The sequence below is a fragment of the Tursiops truncatus genome, chromosome 2 (assembly GCF_011762595.2).
Source record: "Tursiops truncatus isolate mTurTru1 chromosome 2, mTurTru1.mat.Y, whole genome shotgun sequence".
Taxonomy (NCBI): domain Eukaryota; kingdom Metazoa; phylum Chordata; class Mammalia; order Artiodactyla; family Delphinidae; genus Tursiops; species Tursiops truncatus.
The window spans coordinates 123,332,144-123,352,831 of NC_047035.1; the positions used below are offsets into that span (position 1 = coordinate 123,332,144).

Below are 20,688 nucleotides of genomic sequence, written 5' to 3' on the forward strand. Positions count from 1 at the left end.
GCTGCATGGATGGGTGGAGAGATGGAATGTGTCCATGAAGGACAGAGTCCTAGAGCTAAGGAAATTGTTCCGAGGGACTCCATGGAGAAACATATCCTACTCTCCCACTCTTCCCACCCCCAGTGCTGGTCAAGGGGCCACCTGGAGACAGCTGCCTGATGGTGGAAGCTCTGAGAAGAGCTAATTCTGCATGTCTTTGAGGTCCAGAGAGCATGAAGCCACCAGGAAATGGTACAGTTCAAGTAACACCTTTCTTACTTATTTTCCCTCCACCCCCCAAAATAAACCTTCAAAACCAGAGGAGGTCATATGTAGGCCATCAAGATGGATTGGGAGGGGATAGAGGAGAAGCAGAAGCATAGAAGTTGAGAAGTCAACTACACTTCCTTTGCCATGATGAGCTTCCAGCCTGAAATAGGGCTGGCCTGTGGAAGGGAAAATATTAATTCTGTATCTGCATTTAATATTAGACATTGAACTGAGAATTCCTGTGTAACATAAAAATGGAAAAAGACTACTATTAAAACACTGGCAGAAAACCATGCAATCTGCCCAAATTTTTACCCAAGGCAAAGAAATTTCATATCTCACTTAATAGTGTTTAGGGGGATAGTGGGGGACAAATAAGATTGCATTGACTAGATCACAAGGTATGTTGATTACCAATAAACTGGTTGTCGACAGATTTTTAAAAGAACAATTATAAATTAACTATGAGCAAAACAAACTTAATAATTTCTTAAGAGTATTGCCCACCATGATACAATAGGATTTATCTCAGGAATTCAAGGATAGATTACAGTAGGAAATTAATACATCATAGTTACAGGTTAAAAAAGGAAAACGAATGTATAAAGAGAGGTTGAATCAACAAAATCTATTTCTATTTCTGATATGTAAAAAAAGCCATCTAGGGTCAGTCGTCTGATTTATAATTAGTTCCTGAATATAAACTCCATAAATTGGTGATATCTGTTACTCAACTCATGACACAGTTCCCAGAAAATGAGAGTATGTATGTATGTATATATTTAAAGGAAGTAAAAGAATGAGTCACAACTACATTAAACTAAGAGTGCAAATCATCCTTCATGGTGGGGCACAAGAAGCACTCTTACTATAATGAAGAACTAGGGGATGCTGTACACTGTTACCCCTACTGTTTTTCATTTCCTGTAAGTTGAAACCGTTGCAATAAAACAGAAAAAAGAAATATGAATAAAACCAATAAAAATGAAGATTAAAAAATCATCATTATAAGCAATACAATTGTAAGACTAAAATCCTCAAGAGTATTAACTAAATTATTAGACATAGTAAGAGAATAGCCTGGCTGGATATGATAGTGGACAAATTCATAAGCAAAGACAGCCATAAACAAATAGATCAATAGCTTCCCCACGTATCAATGAGAGCTAGAAAGATAATGTAAAAATATCCCATTCCTAATGGTACCACACTTATAAAAGACAGGAATAACCTTATCAAGAAATGAGTGGTTGTCTATGAAGAAAATGACAAAACTTTACTAAAAGCCATGACTGAAGGCATGCATGAATGCAGATGTGTCACGGTTATGTAGGAAAGACTGAATATCATATAGCATTTGTTCTTCTCTTAAGTCATATTTTTGAGCAAAACTCCAACCAACATCTTACATTATATTTTTAGGAATTTGATAAAACAAATGTTTCTAAAGCTCATATGGAAGAATAAACTTATGTATTGGAATAAACAGCTAACCATCTGACAAGAAAAACACTGGACAGCTACCTTACATTGTACACCAAGATAAATTCTGATGGATTAAGAATCCAAATGGAAAATAAAGCACTATAGAAATAAGAATTGGAATTTAAACTTAATCCTGATACAATACTTTTTCCTTGTTTTCTACCCAGCACTACTCTAGATTTGGGGGAGGTAATAATAAACAAGAAACAGGTTCTTTTCTCAGAGAATTTATATTCTGATGGTGGCCTCCCCACCATCATGGATGGGAACAGAGTCAGTAAATTAAGAAATGCAATAAAATGACAAGATCATGTCAGATCTGGATAAGTGCTATGACAAAAATAAAACAAGAAGGTATAATAAAAAGGGAATAGGTGATCAGAGCAGGACCAGGTGAACTGTCTTCAATTACATAATTACACTGTGATGCTAAAAACATGAATATCTAGAAACAAAGTATTGCATCCAGCAAAGAGCATGTGCAAAGGCTCTAAAACAGAAAAATCCTTGACTATTTCTGAAGAGCAGAAGGAAGGTATGCATACCAGAAGCATGGTGAGAGAGGAGAACAGTGGTAAACAGAGAGGGGTTAGAATTTCAGGAGCCAAATCCTCAAGTAGAGAGAGGAAGGGAAGCTGACTCTTGAAATGCTCAGGGACCCACTTTCCACTTTGAGAGAAAAGGCAAAGTATGAGTAGCAGGTATGTGGAATGGTCTCTTTGTAAATAGCAAAATGAAGAAGTTACTGTGTTTTCAATTAAAGTTTAAGGTAATATCATCAAATGACAGTGAAGAGAGATGCCTGAAGTGAAGGTGTGAAAGAGCTCTTAAAAGTATGGGAAGAATGAATGTGACTGAGGAGAATAGAGGATTTTGTGAGCCTGAATTTAAAGTGAGACAGGTGATTTTCTCCAGCCTCAAGGGATGAAGTAAATAGGTTATTTACAGTAGCCTAAAAAATGATGAAGCCCAAAGCAGGTTTCACAACCCTGAAGCTAATATGTAATATATTGCTGTGGGAGTAAACATTGGCATAATCCTTTTGGAAAGCAATTTATCAATATGTTTTTTACTTACATAAAAGTAATTGGGAGGCAGTGACAAAACAAGAGTTTGGGAGTTAAACATACCTGCACTCAAATCATGTGGGCCTTATTAATTCTGTGAGCTTACATCTTTTCTGGGGGAAAAAGGTGTTTGGCCAGAACCAACATAAAAATACAGTTTTGGAAAAAGATGGCAGCCAGACCAATTAGATGACTTAATTTGAATCTTCTGAATGAAGTTCTAGGTTCATTTTAATATTGCATCAACCGTTTAAGTATGGGAATGGCAACTTTAACAATTTCAAGCCATTTTTGACAGCAAGTGGGAATTTTACAAGATATTTTCCAACAAATTTTGCAGTAAGCTTCTCAGGCACGTTGTTTTGATGAAGATGACTCAACCTCAGACATCCAAGTTCTTTATGGAGCAAATCAAATACTATTTTGTGAACCCATTACCAATTCCTAGCATCAGAAAAAAGGTCCGAAGACACAAAATTCATGGCCTGAAGATCACATTACAAAGTATCCTTAGTGGTGCAGGTAAGATAGTCAATGATATCAGGTGACTGGCTGACTTGAAAAAGAAAGATGGGAAGACAGAATAGGGACAGACAGCACAAAATTTCAGCCTGGCACCAAAGGAAACAGAAAAGCTGTCATGGGAACAGGACCAAGACTTGTGAGCCTCTTAGGCAGCCAAGATCTCCCTAGTTCCTGAAAAGATTTGGCTGCCCAAAGGAAATTTTCAAAGAGCCCAAGTTTTATTTCAAGATGGTGTATATGCCCTATCAAGAGGATTTTCTTACACCACACAGTGACTTGGACCTGTACAAGAAGCTTGGTTCACTGTCTCATTCAGCCGAGCCCAAGCAGGTAACATCAAGCTAGTGTTAGCCCAAGTTTCATACTCAGGGGCTGTAAGAATCATTGAAAAAAGAGTTCATGATTTAAAACTACCTTTTATCACTACGTGAACATGATCCCTCTCCAGCATCTTTGTGAGCAGCCATCAACCACTTCTGCAGAGTCATCAGATTAATGGATTAATGATTTCCCAGAATAAGTCTGAGATGATGTACAAACCTGCATCATGGAGAGCTCATCCCCAGCCAGAGATCCTCATCTACTCTTGATAAAGCAAAAGCCACCATTGATCCTGTACTGAGATGGCTGGACATGCCTGGACAAAGGAGCCCAGAAGAGCTAAATGGTGACTGACGTACCAGTGTGGACGACTGCAGGATACTTGGGGTGAAGGCCAATCCTAGTCTCTAGTGGTGAGAAGAATTCGACCATAAGGTCCCAAGGACACAGCCAGGTCAACTAGCATCTTAAGGATACAGCCAGTAGGAAAGTAATCTCTGTTGGGTTTAGCCATCATGAGCAATACCTTACAAGCAGGAGACTGACAACGACCCCAGTGCTCCATGAACGTCCTTGGGGAGTTTAACACACTCAAGCTCTCACCTACACCAGACCCCCTCCAGGCCCAGGCCCTGGTACCTATTTACCAAAAGGATACAATGTATCACTGAGGTTACTAACACTGGCCATCCTTGTCTTGCCCTATCACCAACATGATCCAGCAAGTACAACAGTAAAACAAGAGCAGAGGGAAGGTAGGGTTTGGGGCCAAGGGGAGGGTGGAGGGTGGCACTCATACTTTGTTATCAAAAAACACAATACATATAGTGTGCATGTGTGTATCTTGTGGAATATATATAAATGGTACTTCAGTTCACACAGAATGACACAGAATATGTATTTATATGAATTTAATAAAATTACCAGTATTTTGAAGCACTAATGTGCTTTTTGTCCAAAAATTCAAATTACTTCAAATTCAAATTAATCTCTATAGTTATATGTGTTTTTTTTTTAAATCTGAAGGCAGAAATTTCTAGAATAGCCAATTTCAAAAGAAATTCAGATGGCACAGTGTAGCTGATAAGCACATGTGGAATATGGTCTGTTTTTTAGATTTCCTTTCTGACAGCTTGTCCAGGTCCAGATGGAAGAATTGTTTAAAAAATATGAGGCTCTTGGGACTTCCCTGGTGGTCCAGTGGTAAAGAATCCGCCTTCCAATGCAGAGGACATGGGTACGATCCCTGGTCAGGGAACTGAGATCCCACACACTGTGGGGCAATTAAGCTCGCATACTACAACTACTGAACCTGAGTGCCTCAACTCGAGAACCCGCATGCCACAAACTACAGAGCCCATGCGCTCTGGAGGCTGCACACCACAACTACAGAGCCCACATGCCCTGGAGCTCTCATGTCACAACTAGAGAGTGAAAACCCGCACACCACAACTAGACAGAAGCCCGTGCACAATGCAAGATCCTGCATGCCACAACTAAGACCCCATGCAGCCAAAAAAAAAAGAAAAAAAATGAGGTTCTAAATAAAGATCTAAGGGGTATATTGAGACTACATTTGGATAAAAACAGCTACTGATTTAGAAATTCACTTACTGATTTAGAGGTTGAGATGTATAATGAATGTAAATTTCATGAGAGATTCTTTTTTAGATTATTGTACAAAGTTTATTATTAAAAGTATCCCATAGCTTATTATTACATTATTATTTAACTTCTTTTTTTTTTTTTTTTTTTGGCGGTACGTGGGCCTCTCACTGTTGTGGCCTCTCCCATTGCGGAACACAGGCTCTGGATGCGCAGGCTCACGGGCCCAGCCGCTCCGCGGCATGTGGGATCCTCCCGGACCGGGACATGAACCCGTGTCCCCTGCGTGGGCAGGCGGACTCTCAACCACTGCGCCACCAGGGAAGCCCCTTATTTAACTTTATATTAAGATTTACAGTCAGAGTAGCTAAGTTATAAAGATACAGTTTTAATCTCTTGGTTTCTCTTATTCTTGCCTGTTTTATGGTATGAAATCCAACACTTTCAAGTGGAGTTTGGTAATTTATTTCAGTTCTTTCATTCATATTGTATATTTTGTCTGCTATGGTCCAAATGTTTAAGTCCTTCCCCAAATTCATATTTGAATATTTGAACCCAAATGTGGTGGTATTGGGAGGTGAGGGCTTAGCTCATGAGGGTGGAACCCCATGAATGGGATTAATTAGTGTTCTAGTAAAAGAGACACCACACAGCTTCCACCATGTGAAGACACAGTGAGAAGGCACCTGCCATGAATAAGGGCGCAGACCCTCCCTGGACAGTAAGTCCGCCGGCACCTTGCTCTTGGACTCCCAGCTTCCAGAGTGTGAGAAATAAGTGTCTGCTGTGGGTTTTTGCTACAGTGGCCCAAGCGGATTCAGATGCTATCCTAACAGAATGAAAGCTCTTTGTCTTAGACAAACTAACATACTTTAACTCTGGTGAGAAAATAAATAATGCAAAGATAAAAAGGGAAGAACCCAAATAGCAAGTTTTGTTTAAAAAGCCAAGAAGGCCTAGCCTAGTTTTTACTGCTAATTTCTTCCTTTTGCTTCACCCCCACTATGCACATGCACACACACACACAAACATACACACATTTCTATTCACTTTTTTTGGGGTGGGTAGGTAAATGAAGGACATGACTTCTCATTTTATGCTCACATGGTCTCTGGATAATCTTTTGAACAACCGATTTTTGTACTTCTCAGGACTCCAGAACTTTTCAACCACATCTCTCACTTCCAGGCAAAAATACAAAATGCTGAAAACATCCCAAGGAAACATCATCTAGATGTTTTTTGGAGTAACACCATGGCTTAGTTGACACGTGCCACTTTTTTTCTCTTACAGTTCAAAAAGTCTGATTTTTGCTAAAATTCCAACTCTCATTCTATATGCTGCTGTTTTGAGGAAGTCACTTAACATTTTCCACTTAAGGCAATGTTAAATAATTCCTTTTACTCTCCCTGAAGCACTAAAAGTCACAGTGGTGTGTATTTAAGCTTACATTGTTATGATTACTCTTTAGAACTGTTGGAGTCTCAGTTAAAGATTCACAACATTTTGAGATAAACCTTTTCTCCAAGATATCCACCTGTGCCCCACTCCAGATTGTGAGTCCCTCCTGGAAGGCCTCTGGGCACTCTCAGTCCAGGAGATCAAGAAAGACACAGACATACTTACTCTAAAACTAAACAAAACAAAAACCAGTGCTGAATCAACACAAGAGACAAAGATTGCTAAGGCTGCTGTTCAGTGAAAGTCAAAATCACTAACCACCAGCAGTGGTGGAGCATCACGGGAAGGCCTAGTGGTTTCCAGTGTAACCAGGGAAGCCCAGGGCCTCCTTAGGGTTCCAGACAGCAGTCTGGTTTCCCAATTCGTGTGCCTTCATTATAAGACCTGGTGAGAGATGATTCTCACCAGGAAGCCTCACATTTACTCATTCCCATAAATATTGGTGGCACCACCTCATAAAGCTCCATGGAAACTATACTGTATGTCAGCATAATTAGACATTTTTTCAACTCTGCAAATGGCTTTGGGAAACTTCACTGAAAGCCTCTTAAGTACCAGGATGATATTAATTACAGGCCTTTGTGACTATGATATGGGAAATCCACCCCAAGAGAATCTGTGTTCTTAGATACGGCAACCCAATTATATCAACTCAATCCGAGGAGGCTGTTTTTCACTTGTTTGATGTCTATTTATAGTAACAGTAATGCCCCAAATCTTAGATTTATAAGATTTTTTTTCTGCAGAGCTCCAAGTGTTTCATGGGTGTCTCTTAACTTAATCTGAGGACATGGCCTCACTTACTGTAATCACCTCCAGTGAAAACTCAAGGCCAGTGCACCATGCAACCACGAGCCCAGCCCATAGGGCAGACAGACCTGAGCCCGTAGAGCACCGTCCCGTCGGGGTGGAGGCGGATCATGCGGTTCTTCACTGTCACTCCATGCACAAATGACTTTTTGTCATTTAAGAAATATGTGTCAGGCACCCAGAGCTGGTCAGCCACTCGATTGTCCAGCGTGAGGTTGAGAGGGATCCCAGAATAGGCGAGCCTTTTATCTCTCCAGTATTGTTGAAAATACATGGTCAAGGTGTAATCCTGGGGAATAAAAAAGAAAAGAAAAAAATGAGTTTGTGCTCAGCCAGAGGCCTGTTTCCTCCACAACTGGCCCAATTCAGGTTGGAATCCAGGAGAAATGGATGTTATTTTCAGATAGAGTTAGGAAGCAGTGGTTGCTTTCTTGTAAACACAAATACCAGTTTTAATAGGTGTACATCATGTCTATAAGTTCTCTGTTTTATTTAGGTAAGAAGCAAACTATACAAATTGGCATTTAAGTGATAACCTAGAAATAAAGGCCCCCAAAAAAGTCATCATAAAATCAGGGTGCTGGCAGGGAACCCGTGCGCTGGCCTAGGTCCTCCTCCTCTCACCAGGCAAACCTAGGCCTGAGCCGCCCATGACAGGCCAGGCCTGGCTACGAATTCTCTGCAGTCAGACTCCTCCTCTCCTTCTGCCCTCCACACAGCTGTAAATAGAAAACCTCTGGAACAGAAACACCAGTTGGAGACACCATGACCTGTGGGAGGGTCTCTACACCTCATGCATCACATTTTCCTTTCCTTCTAGGTTGCCATTCTACACTACACAGCCATTTCTACACTAACTGGGACATGTCATCACCTCTAGAGGATGACATCTAGAGAAAATGGGACTAAAACCAATGTGGGAAGAGGGAGCCAGGGGCAGTGCAGCCCCACAGGCTTGCCAACAAAGTAAGAAGCAAAGTAGGCAGATGACCCCATGTTTTTGTTTTGCAGAGAAGTTAGTGCAGTAAGAAAGTGGGAAAAAAGACAAATCAGAGGCTGAGCATGGAAATTCTATTTTTAAATTTCTATTCTTTTTGGCAATCACTGTTCAAGTCTAGAACGATCAGGTCTAAATATCTGGTCATAGTCACTGGACATCCTAAACCCTGTCGTGGAAGGATACAAGCTGAAAATCCAAAGGTGAGGCGGTAAACTCTCCAACCAGGGAAGGAGAAATCACTGTTGTTACAGGCAGGAGCGCCTAGGCTCACGCACCGGCAGAGCATGTCTGCAACACCCTTGCTTTGCAGGCAGTGAGAGGCGGGATGACAAATCAGCTAAAGAATCCATCCCAGACAGGCAGACTCTTCTTGCTGCCTCACAGGGCGGTTCTCAGAGCTTGCTAACCCAATAACACCCATCTGTTACTGATTGCAAGAGTGCTGGGGCACAGGAGCCTCCAAAATGACAACGTACACTTGTGCTCCTCTCCAGGTGCTGTCACAGACAAGGAAGTGACAAAACCAATATGTACTAAACAACTACGAACAAAAGAAGTTTTAAGCTATAGGGCCCATAAAAAATCAGAGAGAGAGGGAAGCAAAATATGCAAATGGCCTGGGGAGTCTATTGACATTTTATCTACAACTTGAAGGAGAGGCAGCATTTCAGTGGATGAGAAGAAACGGGAATTTTTTCCTAGTCACCTACACGGCAGAGCTCTATGCCTGGTATTAACTGTGTGAAACCCCCTACACACAAAGAAACCCCACCACCAATTAAAGATTCTCACAAAGCAGGTGGTATTGAAGATAGGCCTTGGTCAGCTAGACACGAGGTAGGGGCATGAAAAGTCATACCAAGACCTTTGTTTTTACTGAATTGACAAGAAACCCCAAGGAGTGCAGTTTTGCTGGAACTTGGTGTGCAAGAGGAGGAAAGTAAAGAGTTGTGGGCAAGGCAGGACCCTGTGGCAGTGACCATAAAGTGGAAACACTCAAACACCAGCTCCAAAGCCAATGAACACTGAAGGTTTCCAAGTAGCAAGTGACAAAACCGTGTGTATTGAACATGTCATTTATTTTCTGATTTCTCATGCTTTAATCTCTGGGCCCTGGAGGGACTGTCTTCTCTCCCTCTAGTTCCTAGAGAGATCAAACAACTCTGCCAAGTGCTGGATTGTACTTTTCATATGCAAACCAACCACCCCAGAGCTCATACCTCGAACTGCCTTCTTTATTAGGTTCTCACACTCCAGGCCAGTACTTCATTCCACGTTCAGGCACCAGGCAACTAAGGATAGACTAGGTCCCAGGGCCTACTTTAATTATTCAAACTAGCCAATCCTAAGCCTGCTTACCCAGCCTGGCCATGCCCATTCTTTCCATGGAAGCTACAATAAAGGCTCACTCTCTGTGGCCTGCCCTGGTGCTTCCCCAGGCATCCCCTCCACCATGGCATGGCATGCCCCCTTCTCTTGGGGTCTGTGGGTGACAAACTCTCTTTTCAATGATAGCTGTCTCCTGACCTGTTGGCCTTGCCATACCTGAATAGTAATAAGACTATGTTTTAAGCACAAAGCTGTAGGTGAGGAAGATCAGTTTTGCAATGGTGAGTTCAATGGGTAAGACAGATGATGAGCAAAGTCCTCAGTGAGTGAGAGAGCTTGTTGATAGGTGATGTGGGAGGACAGAGAAAAGGAGTGCTGGTTAGGAAGTCACAGATAGTAGGCTTGATGTAGACCCTTGGGATGCAAATCGCCTGTAAAGTTCGCAATCATGCCCCCCGCATTACCATTAAGTTAATGTAGGTGATGCATTTTAACTGAAACATGCAAAGTTTTGGTGGCATAACAAGACGGAGATAAATTAGCAGGAGCAGCTAAAGGATTTTCAATTTAAATATAACCCTCCAAATTGCATTCTTATTGAAATAGAAGAGTTTCATCTTTCTCTCCTGGTTTCTAAGCTCTCATCCTACGCCTGAGTTGTGAAGTCTAGCACTGCTCTCCCATCTCCCTTCCAGCTGGCATTCACATGGGCTGCCATGAGGGTGGAGGCACTGCCATGTGTCAGTTGGCCCTGGGAACCCAGCTGTCATTCACAGTCTGCAAGCTCAGGATCAGGTTCTAATTTTGGATTCTGCTGCTCTCTACAGTATCAGCCGCAACTCTCAGTTTTGGTCTTGGGGGTTTGCTGAGTGATTTGAGTGGACTGCAGTAGGGGAGAGCTTAGGTAACAGAGGGAGAAAAAGTAGTAGTACTTAAACCCAAATCTGCTGCATGGGCTATGCCTTGGAAAGCAAGGGCATCATGAAATCAGTGGTACACTAGTCGGTATCCCACTTCATTCTCCTGCAGAGAAAAAAGAGGCAGATGAAGGAAAGGTGACTCTACAGGAACAAGCCCCCTCTGCTCTCTTGTGCAGTTGGGGGACAGCTAATGGGAGACTGTGCGACTGGGGGGCCATGGCGCTGACTCCTGGGAGGGGTAGTGAGGAGCATCGCACACACTACCAGCAGCAGCTAACGTGGGCTGGCAGCAAGTGCCAGGCCTCATGCTATATCATCTTATTTAAATACAAGGCAGAGATTACTGCTGTTCTCATTACCATCCCCAAGCAATGAAGAAAGAAAAATTTAGAGAGCTCAAACAATTTGCCTCCCCACCCCCCATCCCATTAAACACAAGTAACTCGGGGATGTGGGGTCTGAAGTTGAGGCCACCTCCCTCTGGGAGCAGGTCTCAGCCTCACAGCTCTAGGGTGAGGTTTTATGCAGCCAAATAAACCAGCCTGGTGGGCGAGGTCTGCAAAGATGCCCCTGAGAGTGGAGGATGCAGCCACATACAGTAACATATTTTTGAAGGGGAGTAATGAGCAATATGGCACCACCAAAGCCCCTCACCCTTGCAGACACTGAGCTCAGCTACTCTGTAGACAGATGCCTTGTGAAGGTCTGTTTCCTCCAAGGAATCCCAGACAAATTGCAGGTTTCCAGGTTTGGAGTGATGTGGCGGGGACCAAGGAACACAGCCATGAAAAGATGCAATCTGTATGGATTGGAGAGTCTGCCAGGGTTGGATTTGAGTCAGTCCTCAGAAAAAGAAGATACCTTGAGATTGTAGAAGTTCCAGGAATCCACAGAGATCTAGATGGCAGTGGACTAGGGGTGGAAAGCAGGAATCCTGGACTCCTCAGGGAACATAAGGTAGAGGTGGGGAAGTAAGCTTTTGGTCTTTGACCTTAGCACTGAAGTGGACTCAGGTGCCGTCTGCATGGATATCTGCTGGTATGAAAAGCAGCAGAGAGATGAGACAGGGCTGTGAGGGGTGGAGCCTCTCAAATAACAGCCAGGCAAAGGCTCTGTGCTGCTGGAGCTCGTGCTGGGGCACTAGACACCAAGATGAGACAGACGGAGTGCTGCTCACAGAATCAGCCACCACACCACCCAGCGCTAGTGAGCCCCAGGATAGCACAAGGGGAGGAAGAGGCAAAGAAGGGGGTGGCCCCATAGGGCCATCTTGAGCCTTCCTTGCCGTCTTCTTTGGGTGTCACCCCCAAACATGGTGCAGCTGAGGGAGACTCGAGAGGAAGAAAGGGGACATGGCAGAGACCTTGAAGTGGCATTTCTTAAATAAAGGGCTTTCGGGGGCTCCAAGGGTCATAGGGATTAGAACCAGGCAGCACTGGTTTGATGGCAATGGCGAGCATCTCCATTCCTGGGCCTTTGTTGAGCTTACTGTGTCCCTTTCATCTTTTCTACTCTGGGTACAGGGAGGAGTCTACAGGTCCATGGCATGGTGAAAGGGACACCAGGTTGAGAGGAACTCGTGCTTGTCCCCTCCTTCCCCACCTCCACCCTTTGCAGGGAGGCTGCAGCTCCAGGAGAGACAGTGGGGAGGAGCAGGGAGTATGGAGGAGAGGCATGGGGGAAGTGGTAGTCTGGGAGGAGCGGGCAGGAGGGGGTAGTGGGCATTGGGAGCAGTGGGTGCTGAGGACCAGCAGGCCCCTCTCTGGTGCCAGGGGCTTACTTAGATTCGCACACACAAAGAAGGGACAGTGGTCTCCATGCACTGATTCTTGGCTGTGGCACACCCAGCCATATCAGCACATCTAGACAGAGCATGTTGGCAGAAGAAAGAGCAGGTACCAGCCCAGAGATCAGGGTTTACAGAAACAGCAGCTGCCAGTGGGGCTGCAGTAACAGGGCCCTGTGTCCCAGAGAAGCAGAATCTCCTCTTTTGCAGGTGGGACCCCCATAACCTCCACTCTGCACACCACCCCCACATTCTTCAGACCTGCTGCAGAATCTAGCTCACAAAGCTCCTTTGGTTATAATCTGATATCATTTGATTTTAGAAGACCGTGCTTTGGGTGAGGGTTGAGATTTGTAGTACTTTAAGCATTTATAAAGTACCCTCCTATAAATTAATTAATTGACATACTGGTTGTGTGTGCACGAATACTGACTCACTCCCATTGTGTTAGCAGATGTGTGAACAGCCCTGGGCACCCTGAGAACACCTGGCTTCCAGTTTAGGTGCAGATCCAACCATGGAATGGGGCTGGCACCGGTAAGTGGGAGGCCCTGAGTAAAAGTGTTGATTTCCTAGGAGATGGGATTCACTGGAGAGAGGTCAGGCAGTGAGAGGGAAAATGCAAGTGTATCTTCATCCAGAATTCTCCAGGCCACTGAGAACTGGGACTTTCTGGGGTATAATGCATAATCGTGAGTTATTCAGTTAGAATTGGTTTGAACTAAGATAGTTCATCAAAATCATTAGGTAAGATAAAATGCCTGGAACACCTCTCTCTCTCTCTCTCTCTCTCTCTCTTTCTCTCTCTCTCTCTTTCTCTCTCTCTGTATTATAAAAGGCTTAGGATGAACTTGGAATCAGCATGAAGAAATATTCAGGAATTGTATTCAAAACAAAGAATCTTTCTTAAAAAGAATCACACAAACAAAAGCATTCAATTAAAGGGCCATTTATTCCTGGGGCTTCTCTTAGGGATGGGAAAGCTCTCTGATTCTTTGATAACTAAATGAACTCAGGGCCCTCTCCACTCTCTCTCTCTGTTTACGTGTGTGTATTAAATCAAACGGCATGAAACCCTGAAGTCCAGTTAGGCCTGTCCCTGAAGGCTTTACACTGCCTTCACAAAGGGACAGCAAATACTAGTAGGTGGGGTTCCATAAGCTTGTAAGTCATTTGTTTAAAATTTGTGTCATATTTTCTCATTGAAAAAACATGACACAAGGGTTGCTAGGTTTTACGCCAGATTACAAAATTCCATTTCATGCAAAAGTCAGATGCCACAGTTTCTGGGTAAGACACCAGCCCAGCCCATAGTCTCCTGTGGTTGGGAGCCAGTGGGCTGAGGTAGCGGAGGATGGGGCAGGGAGAGACGAGGGGCAGGCAGGAAGTCTAAGGGGGCTGGGAACAGGCATTCTTGAATATGAGGTATTCAGGGGCCAAGCATTTATGCATAGGTGACTGTCCTTTTAAAATCTCCTGAGAATATACGAACAGCAGTGGTAACAACAAATAACAACAAAATAAAACCTTTAGGTGTATAACTCAAGCAGCTCAAATACATTTCAATAAGAGATAAACAATAATGTTTCTTCCTGCTTGCGGAAATTTATTGGTATTTATCGCATTAAAATGACAAGAATACATATTGGAAAATGGAAACACTGCTCATTATTCTGCAATTAGGTAATTGACTAGATTTCCTCAGCACAGGAAATGAAAAAATTTACTAATCCTGAGAAAGAAATGCAATCTCCAAGCCAAATTTAAATATTTAACTGCAGCTGTGAAAGCCACAGGACACCTGCATTTGCTTCTGGTTCAGCAAGTTTACGAGACAAAAACTCACAGGTAAGTTGTTCTCAGGTCAGGGAGGACAGAAAATTATTTTGAGAAGCTTATATAAGCCCTGGATGGTGGAGGCTTCCTTTGCAGGCATTTCTGCAACTAAAATTAGGCTGAGGGAATCTTGGCACTTCTGTTAACAAGATTTATTTAGAAAATCCTAATCCATTCCTTTTAATGGCCTAAAAATGAGTATCCAACACTGCATCCATCTCCCCTCCCACAACAGACTTCGCTGGTACCTAGGCTTCCATTTGTTGAATTCATGTGGTTGGAACCCAGCAGAACCCTGCAGGCCACCCCCCGTCACACCAAGAACAAAGGCCCCTCCACGACCCCTGCCTTTTGTTTGTAGAAAAACATCCATCTCTCAGGCCTCCCTGAGTCACAAAAGAGCAGGCTCAAGCAGTTAATGATCAGGACAATAGAGTCACAGAATCCTTCAGTTTCTGATGCACATTCCTGAGTCATTGTACAGATACTATAACTGCCACCAGAGGGAACAAGCTAACTGCGTGATGACCAGACTGTAGCCGTGACATAAGCTGCTCCATCTTGAGCAGTACTAAATCTATGGCTAGCACAATTCCAAGAACTGGCCTTAAGAGAATGGGATTAACATTATTGCTCATAATAATCTACATCTTTGTGGGCATCAAAATATTATAGCTTGTTCTGCCCATATATGTAAGCAGGCAACTAAAATTGTCAGTAAAGAGATTGTACAGACCCTTGTCTCTATATCCTCCACTCTAAGAATACAGCACCCTATGTCAACATGAAGAAGTTACAGAAGACAGAACTTCGTCCCTAATCCCATAGAAATGGAATGATGTCTGACAAGTGTAAGCAGCTCTTTTGCTCCTTTCCTGTTTGCCCATTTCTGTTTTCCTCAGGCCTTAATTATAAAAATGAGATCACTAGGTAACATTTAACCTAACTCCTGATTTTGCTCTATTGAAGGTACACAATGCCTTGCCTAATCTGTTGATTACTTTCCTGGATTAAATGGAGTAAGAATGAAGAATTAAGCAGTTAAAGAATGACTGACTCTTTACGTCCAGCTTCCCCCTTAGCAAATTTGCAGGCGGACCATGTGGGCAAGACAGCTTCCACAGGAAAATCAGAAGTCAGCAGCTCTGCACACAGTGGAAAAATGATGAAGAATCTGACCTCCTAACTAGATGATTAACTGTGATTGTTCCCCCTTTTTACCTTTAAAAATTGTCATGACTGAGCAGAATCTTTGGAGTTGGTCTCAGAACATGAGTCCACCTTCTCCCCAGATTGCTGGCTTTTCTGATTAAAGCAACTTTCCTTTCTACCAACACTTGCCTCACAATTATTGGCTTTTGAGTGGCGAGCATCCGGACCTGAGTTTGGTAACATGGTGATCTATGAGAATAAAGCAAGACCACCTCCTTCTGATCACCCCTCCTCCTCCCTCCCTCTGCCTCAAGCCTTCATTGAGTATCTACTACAGGCCAAGAACCTTGCTGGGTGCTATGGACCCAGAGATGAGGAGGATATCATTTGTACCTTTAAGTAGCTCACATTCTGGTGGGGTATTCATCAAATCAAATCAAGTAAAATTAAAGTGATTAAGAGAAGGCACTTTGCACTCAAAAATGCCCAAATCTCAAGTCTACCTCCTGTTGGCTGGGCAAAGGTGGGTTAGCCTTTTCACTATAAGCCCATTTACCCATCTGGGAAGTCTGCCTGTCACACACTCTGAAGTGATTAGCATCACAGAGGGCACACATGAGGAGCCAAGAAGTGTACAACAATGCAAAAGAAGTGTATATTTAAGGAATACCTACTAAGTCTGTAGCTGGCAGGGGAGGAAGCTGGTGTGCAAATGCAGAGGAAGATTGCTGAGGCTTTCTGGTCTTCATATAGCTATTATACCTGCTGAAAGGCTCATAGTCTGCAATTTTTATTCATCCACGTAAATGCTAAATATATTTAGAAGATGAACTAGTCACCTCTGTATGAAATCTGGATGGGCTGCTGAAAATAGTTACAAGTTCCCCAGTCCTCTACAGCCATCTGAAAAACTGGCATAGGACATAAATTATTTTGAAAAGTTGCCTTTCTTTTCAAGTATGAAAAGATACCATAGCTATTTCTCTGGAGTCCAGTAAGTTTGAAATGCAAAATGATTATACTGGCCTACATTCAAAGGACAAAAAACTATGTAGTATCAGAAAAAATCGAGAATTCAACCTAAACCAATGAGAACCAGGAAAATTTAAAAGAGATGTCCTTGGTTAAATAAATCTCCAGCAGGGGCTAGTTTGCAGGAGGTGGTGCAGCAGGACACTTCAGACCACCAGGTCAGCTTCTTGCCCTGTGCCTTGCCTGGAAAAGTTACCTAATCACTCTGAGCCTCAGCAACCTCATGTGGAAAAATGAAACTAAAAATGCTCATTTTACAAAAGTGCTCTAACAATTAATTGAGCTAACAAAGCTTAACACAGTGCTTGGCTCATAATAGGCATTTGGAAAATTATACATTCTCTTCCCTCATCCTAGAGCAGCGCCAGTCATCCTCCCAAAAGCCCCCCAGCACCTGATGAAAAAGGATCCTCTTTATCAGGTGGGCCCCCAGCCCATTGCTCCATGCCAAGTACACGCCAAACTCTAAAAAAATAAAATAAAATAAAAAAACCCTACTGTTCTCTATTATCCCAAGATGCCAGAAAGAAAGACTCAGCCTAATACTTTGGTGTAGAATTCTCAGCACCACCTGAAGCAGGTGTCACTCTTTGCTTCTAAAATCCCAAGTTCCATCTTCTACTCAGTATCCAAATGCAAAAGATGCAAGATTGTTTCCTGAAATGTATCAGGTTACTAGATTTTCCATAAAACATTTTTTCTGCTGTGAAATATGTTGAAATTACAATTTTAAATTAAACACAAATTTGTAAAACAGCTACAAGCACTAATAAAAATACCAAACCAGTCACCCTGCCAGGCCTGATCTGCTGTGGCTAATCTGACCTTCAGGTGCCCCAGGGCTTACCTCCCACTACCCCTCTGTATACAAAGAACATTTCACTAAGTGCCCCTGCACAGCCCCTTTAACTGTAAAATTGATTCTCCCAAACTGAGCATCAAGGAACCAGGAGCAAGAAGCATCTCCTATTCTTAACTCCAGCCTCCAGGTTTTTGTTCCTCCATCAGTGTCTCTGGCCTATTTCACTTTTCTGAGATGTCCATGTATGGATCCAGCGCCTTCTGAATCTTTCCATCCAGATGCCCCACATGTAAACCAAGTTCAATGTGTCTAAAATTAACTCATTATCTTTCTACCTCAAATCTGTTCCCCATTCTCTGCTAGCATCTACCCATCTTCTGAACCAAACCAAAAACAGGCTATACACCAACCTCTTCTTTCTTTCACATCTGAAATCCAGCATTCATTCAGTCACTGGGTTCTGTTGACCCAATTTCCTAAATACCTTACACATCTAGAACTGGATCATGAGTCAGCAGCAGCAGTAGGAGGGTGGGCTGTGTTTCCACTAGTGTCCCCATGACAATGGATTACAGATGAGCTCCTGGACTCCCAAACTGCACCTCAGAAGAACGCTTACCTATGGTGTCTGGAGTAGGCTGAGTCCAACATCAGACCTCAGATATATTGTGGGTTAAACAGAAGAATATACAAGATGATCAAATGTCTCACACTCCATATGGGAACAGATGTTCGAACTCAGCACAAACATTGTATGAATGAGATTTTGGAATGTATTATAAACTGGGGAGGAGTCATTTCATATTCTGCTTTATTTTAAATGAGTATTTATCTGAATAACATTCATTAAAGACACCAAACTGTTCAGGAAATTATATATATATATATAGTCTGCAACATGTATGTGTGTGCATAATCAGATACATAGCTTTATTTTCCAGCAACTATCTTTGATTAATAGGTTTCCAAGGAGGATGCAATGACTCAAATATGTCATTTATGCAAAGGTGCTCCAAGAACTGGCTGTGAGAAACAGCCATATTGCTTGTGCAAGCTGCCTTCAATACCTTTATATTAGAAAGATACTCAAACTGGGAGAATATTACACCTGGAGATGTGAGCGATTTGTCCACGTTCTGGTTGTGTGGCATTTCTCAAGCCTCTGTGCTCTTCCCTTGCTTGAGCACAGTGCCTACAGATGACCATGAGGTTAAGAATTCTACATCCTAAAATAGTCATGGTCATCTCTTGGGTTACATGGCTTATAGAGTTCTCATTATTAGACTTGCTGAACTGAGTGTCACTCTGAATCCCTTCAAGAGAGCAATAAAGCAAAACAAGTGTTTCAACAGAAAGAAGGGTATCTATTTATCATAAAATACAGGATGAATATTTCCATTTTAAACGAAGAACCCCTCCTATAAACTTAAACTGTGGGTATTCAAATGCACTTTGATTTTATACGTGTACCTCTATATCAAGGTTTAACACTGGATTTCCCCTCCTCAAAGACAAGTCATGTGGACTAGTGATGCCACACATTTTAAAGTACTTTCAGTTTCTAAGAAGACACGCTATTTTTAGATAGCAAGTCCATTCATTTCTGAGATCATGTGTATTTCTGGTTTCTACCCAAAACTTGTTAGGTTATTGCTATTAGACAAATCACAATATTAACAACATCATACTTCATATAACTGAAAAATATTGGCTTGATAGTTTTTTTTAATTATTATTAATTTCAACAGAAATATTTGGAAGGACATCTCTGCAAGGAATTACATGAAGCAATCCTATCCTCTGGGATATTATAATCATAGCCTGGGTAGCCAGAAAGAAACCATAATGCAGGGTTTCATACAATTAATCAAGTATAGTGCCCAAGGAGGGAGAAACCAAGTGCTACCCTTTAGATGGGAGACGAATGACACTTTGTTCCTGCTTTTTTAAAACTTTTTTTAAATTGAGGTATAGTTGATTTATAACATTATATGTTTCAAGTGTACAACATAGTGATTCACAATTTTTAAAGGTTATATTCCATTTGTAGTTATTATAAAATATTGGCTATATTCCCTGTGTTGTACAATATATTCTTGTTGCTTATTTTATACATAATAGTGTGTACCTCTTACTCCCCTACACTTATCTTGCCCCTTCCCACTTCCCTCTCCCAATGGGTAAACACTAGTTTATTCTCTATATCTGTGAGTCTGCTGCTTTTATATATATTGACTAATTTGTTGTATTTTTTAGATTTCACATGTAAGTGATATCATACAGTATTTGCTTTTCTCTATCTGATTTATTTCACTAAGCATAATACCTTCCAAGTCCATCCATGTCACTACAAATGGCAAAATTTCATTCTTGTTTATGGCTGAGTAGTATTACATTGTGTGTGTGTGTGTGTGTGTGTGTGTGTGTGTGTGTGTGTGCACCACATATCCTTTATGCATTTGTGTTCCTGCTTTTTGCACTGGGCCCCACAAATCATGTAGCCGGCCCTAGTTGTGAGCAGTCAACTGTCCTTTATTTTTGACTTATGAGATTCGTGTCTTCTTCCAGCGTCCATGAAAACTGGGGGCAAAATCCCAGACCCATCACTGCTCTTGACACACACTCTCCTGCTTTTCTTCCTGCCCAACTGGCCTATCTGCTTTGTTACTCCTTCCAATTCTTCCTTTTCTTCCTAATGCTAGAGTGCACAGGACTGCTCTCCCTGTGCCACCATCTACTCACTCACCTGACCACACCCTGGTCCCTTCTCTTCTCTCTGGCACTCACTTCCTTAGTGATCTCTTCTAGCTGCATGGATTTACATTCTACCTATATGCTTAGAATTCCCAAATTTATTCTCCAACCCAATTTTTAAATCAAACTCTAGAATCAAGTCAACACATCCAGCTTTAACTGCTAATGCTACCCTCAAAATGGATCCACTTACAATCTTTCCCATTCCCCTGATGCTATTCTGTCCTTACAGTTACTCGAGTCAAAATCTCCAGTCATTTTCACTCATCTATTCTCTCACATTCTATATCAATCCATATGAAATTCTGTTGACTCCACATGAAAAGGAGACTGTGGTTCAGCCACTCCTTATCACTGCTGTGGCTGCCCCCCGGTCATACACCCTTCCTTGGTAGCCTACAGACCAGTTCCCTGCACCTGTGCTCTCCAATGCTCCAATTCTCAACAGGTGACTTTTTAACAATTTAAGTCAGATAATTTGCTCCTGTGTTCAAAACCATACAATGGCTCCTTATTTTATGGAAGTAAAGCCCAAGTAGTTGTGCTCTGGCCCA

At 42.4% G+C, this 20,688-nt stretch overlaps 1 protein-coding gene across 3 annotated transcripts in view; it reads right to left on the reverse strand.

The window, feature by feature from the left end:
* GABRB3 (gamma-aminobutyric acid type A receptor subunit beta3) overlaps nucleotides 1–20,688 on the reverse strand; it is a 231,380-nt gene that overhangs the window by 69,487 nt on the left and 141,205 nt on the right. For all 3 annotated transcript variants that reach the window (XM_033852634.2, XM_033852633.2, XM_033852635.2), the window contains one exon: nucleotides 7,592–7,812. In XM_033852634.2, the coding sequence (XP_033708525.1) occupies nucleotides 7,592–7,812 (221 nt within the window). Of the gene's footprint in view, nucleotides 1–7,591; nucleotides 7,813–20,688 lie in introns of those variants that run through there.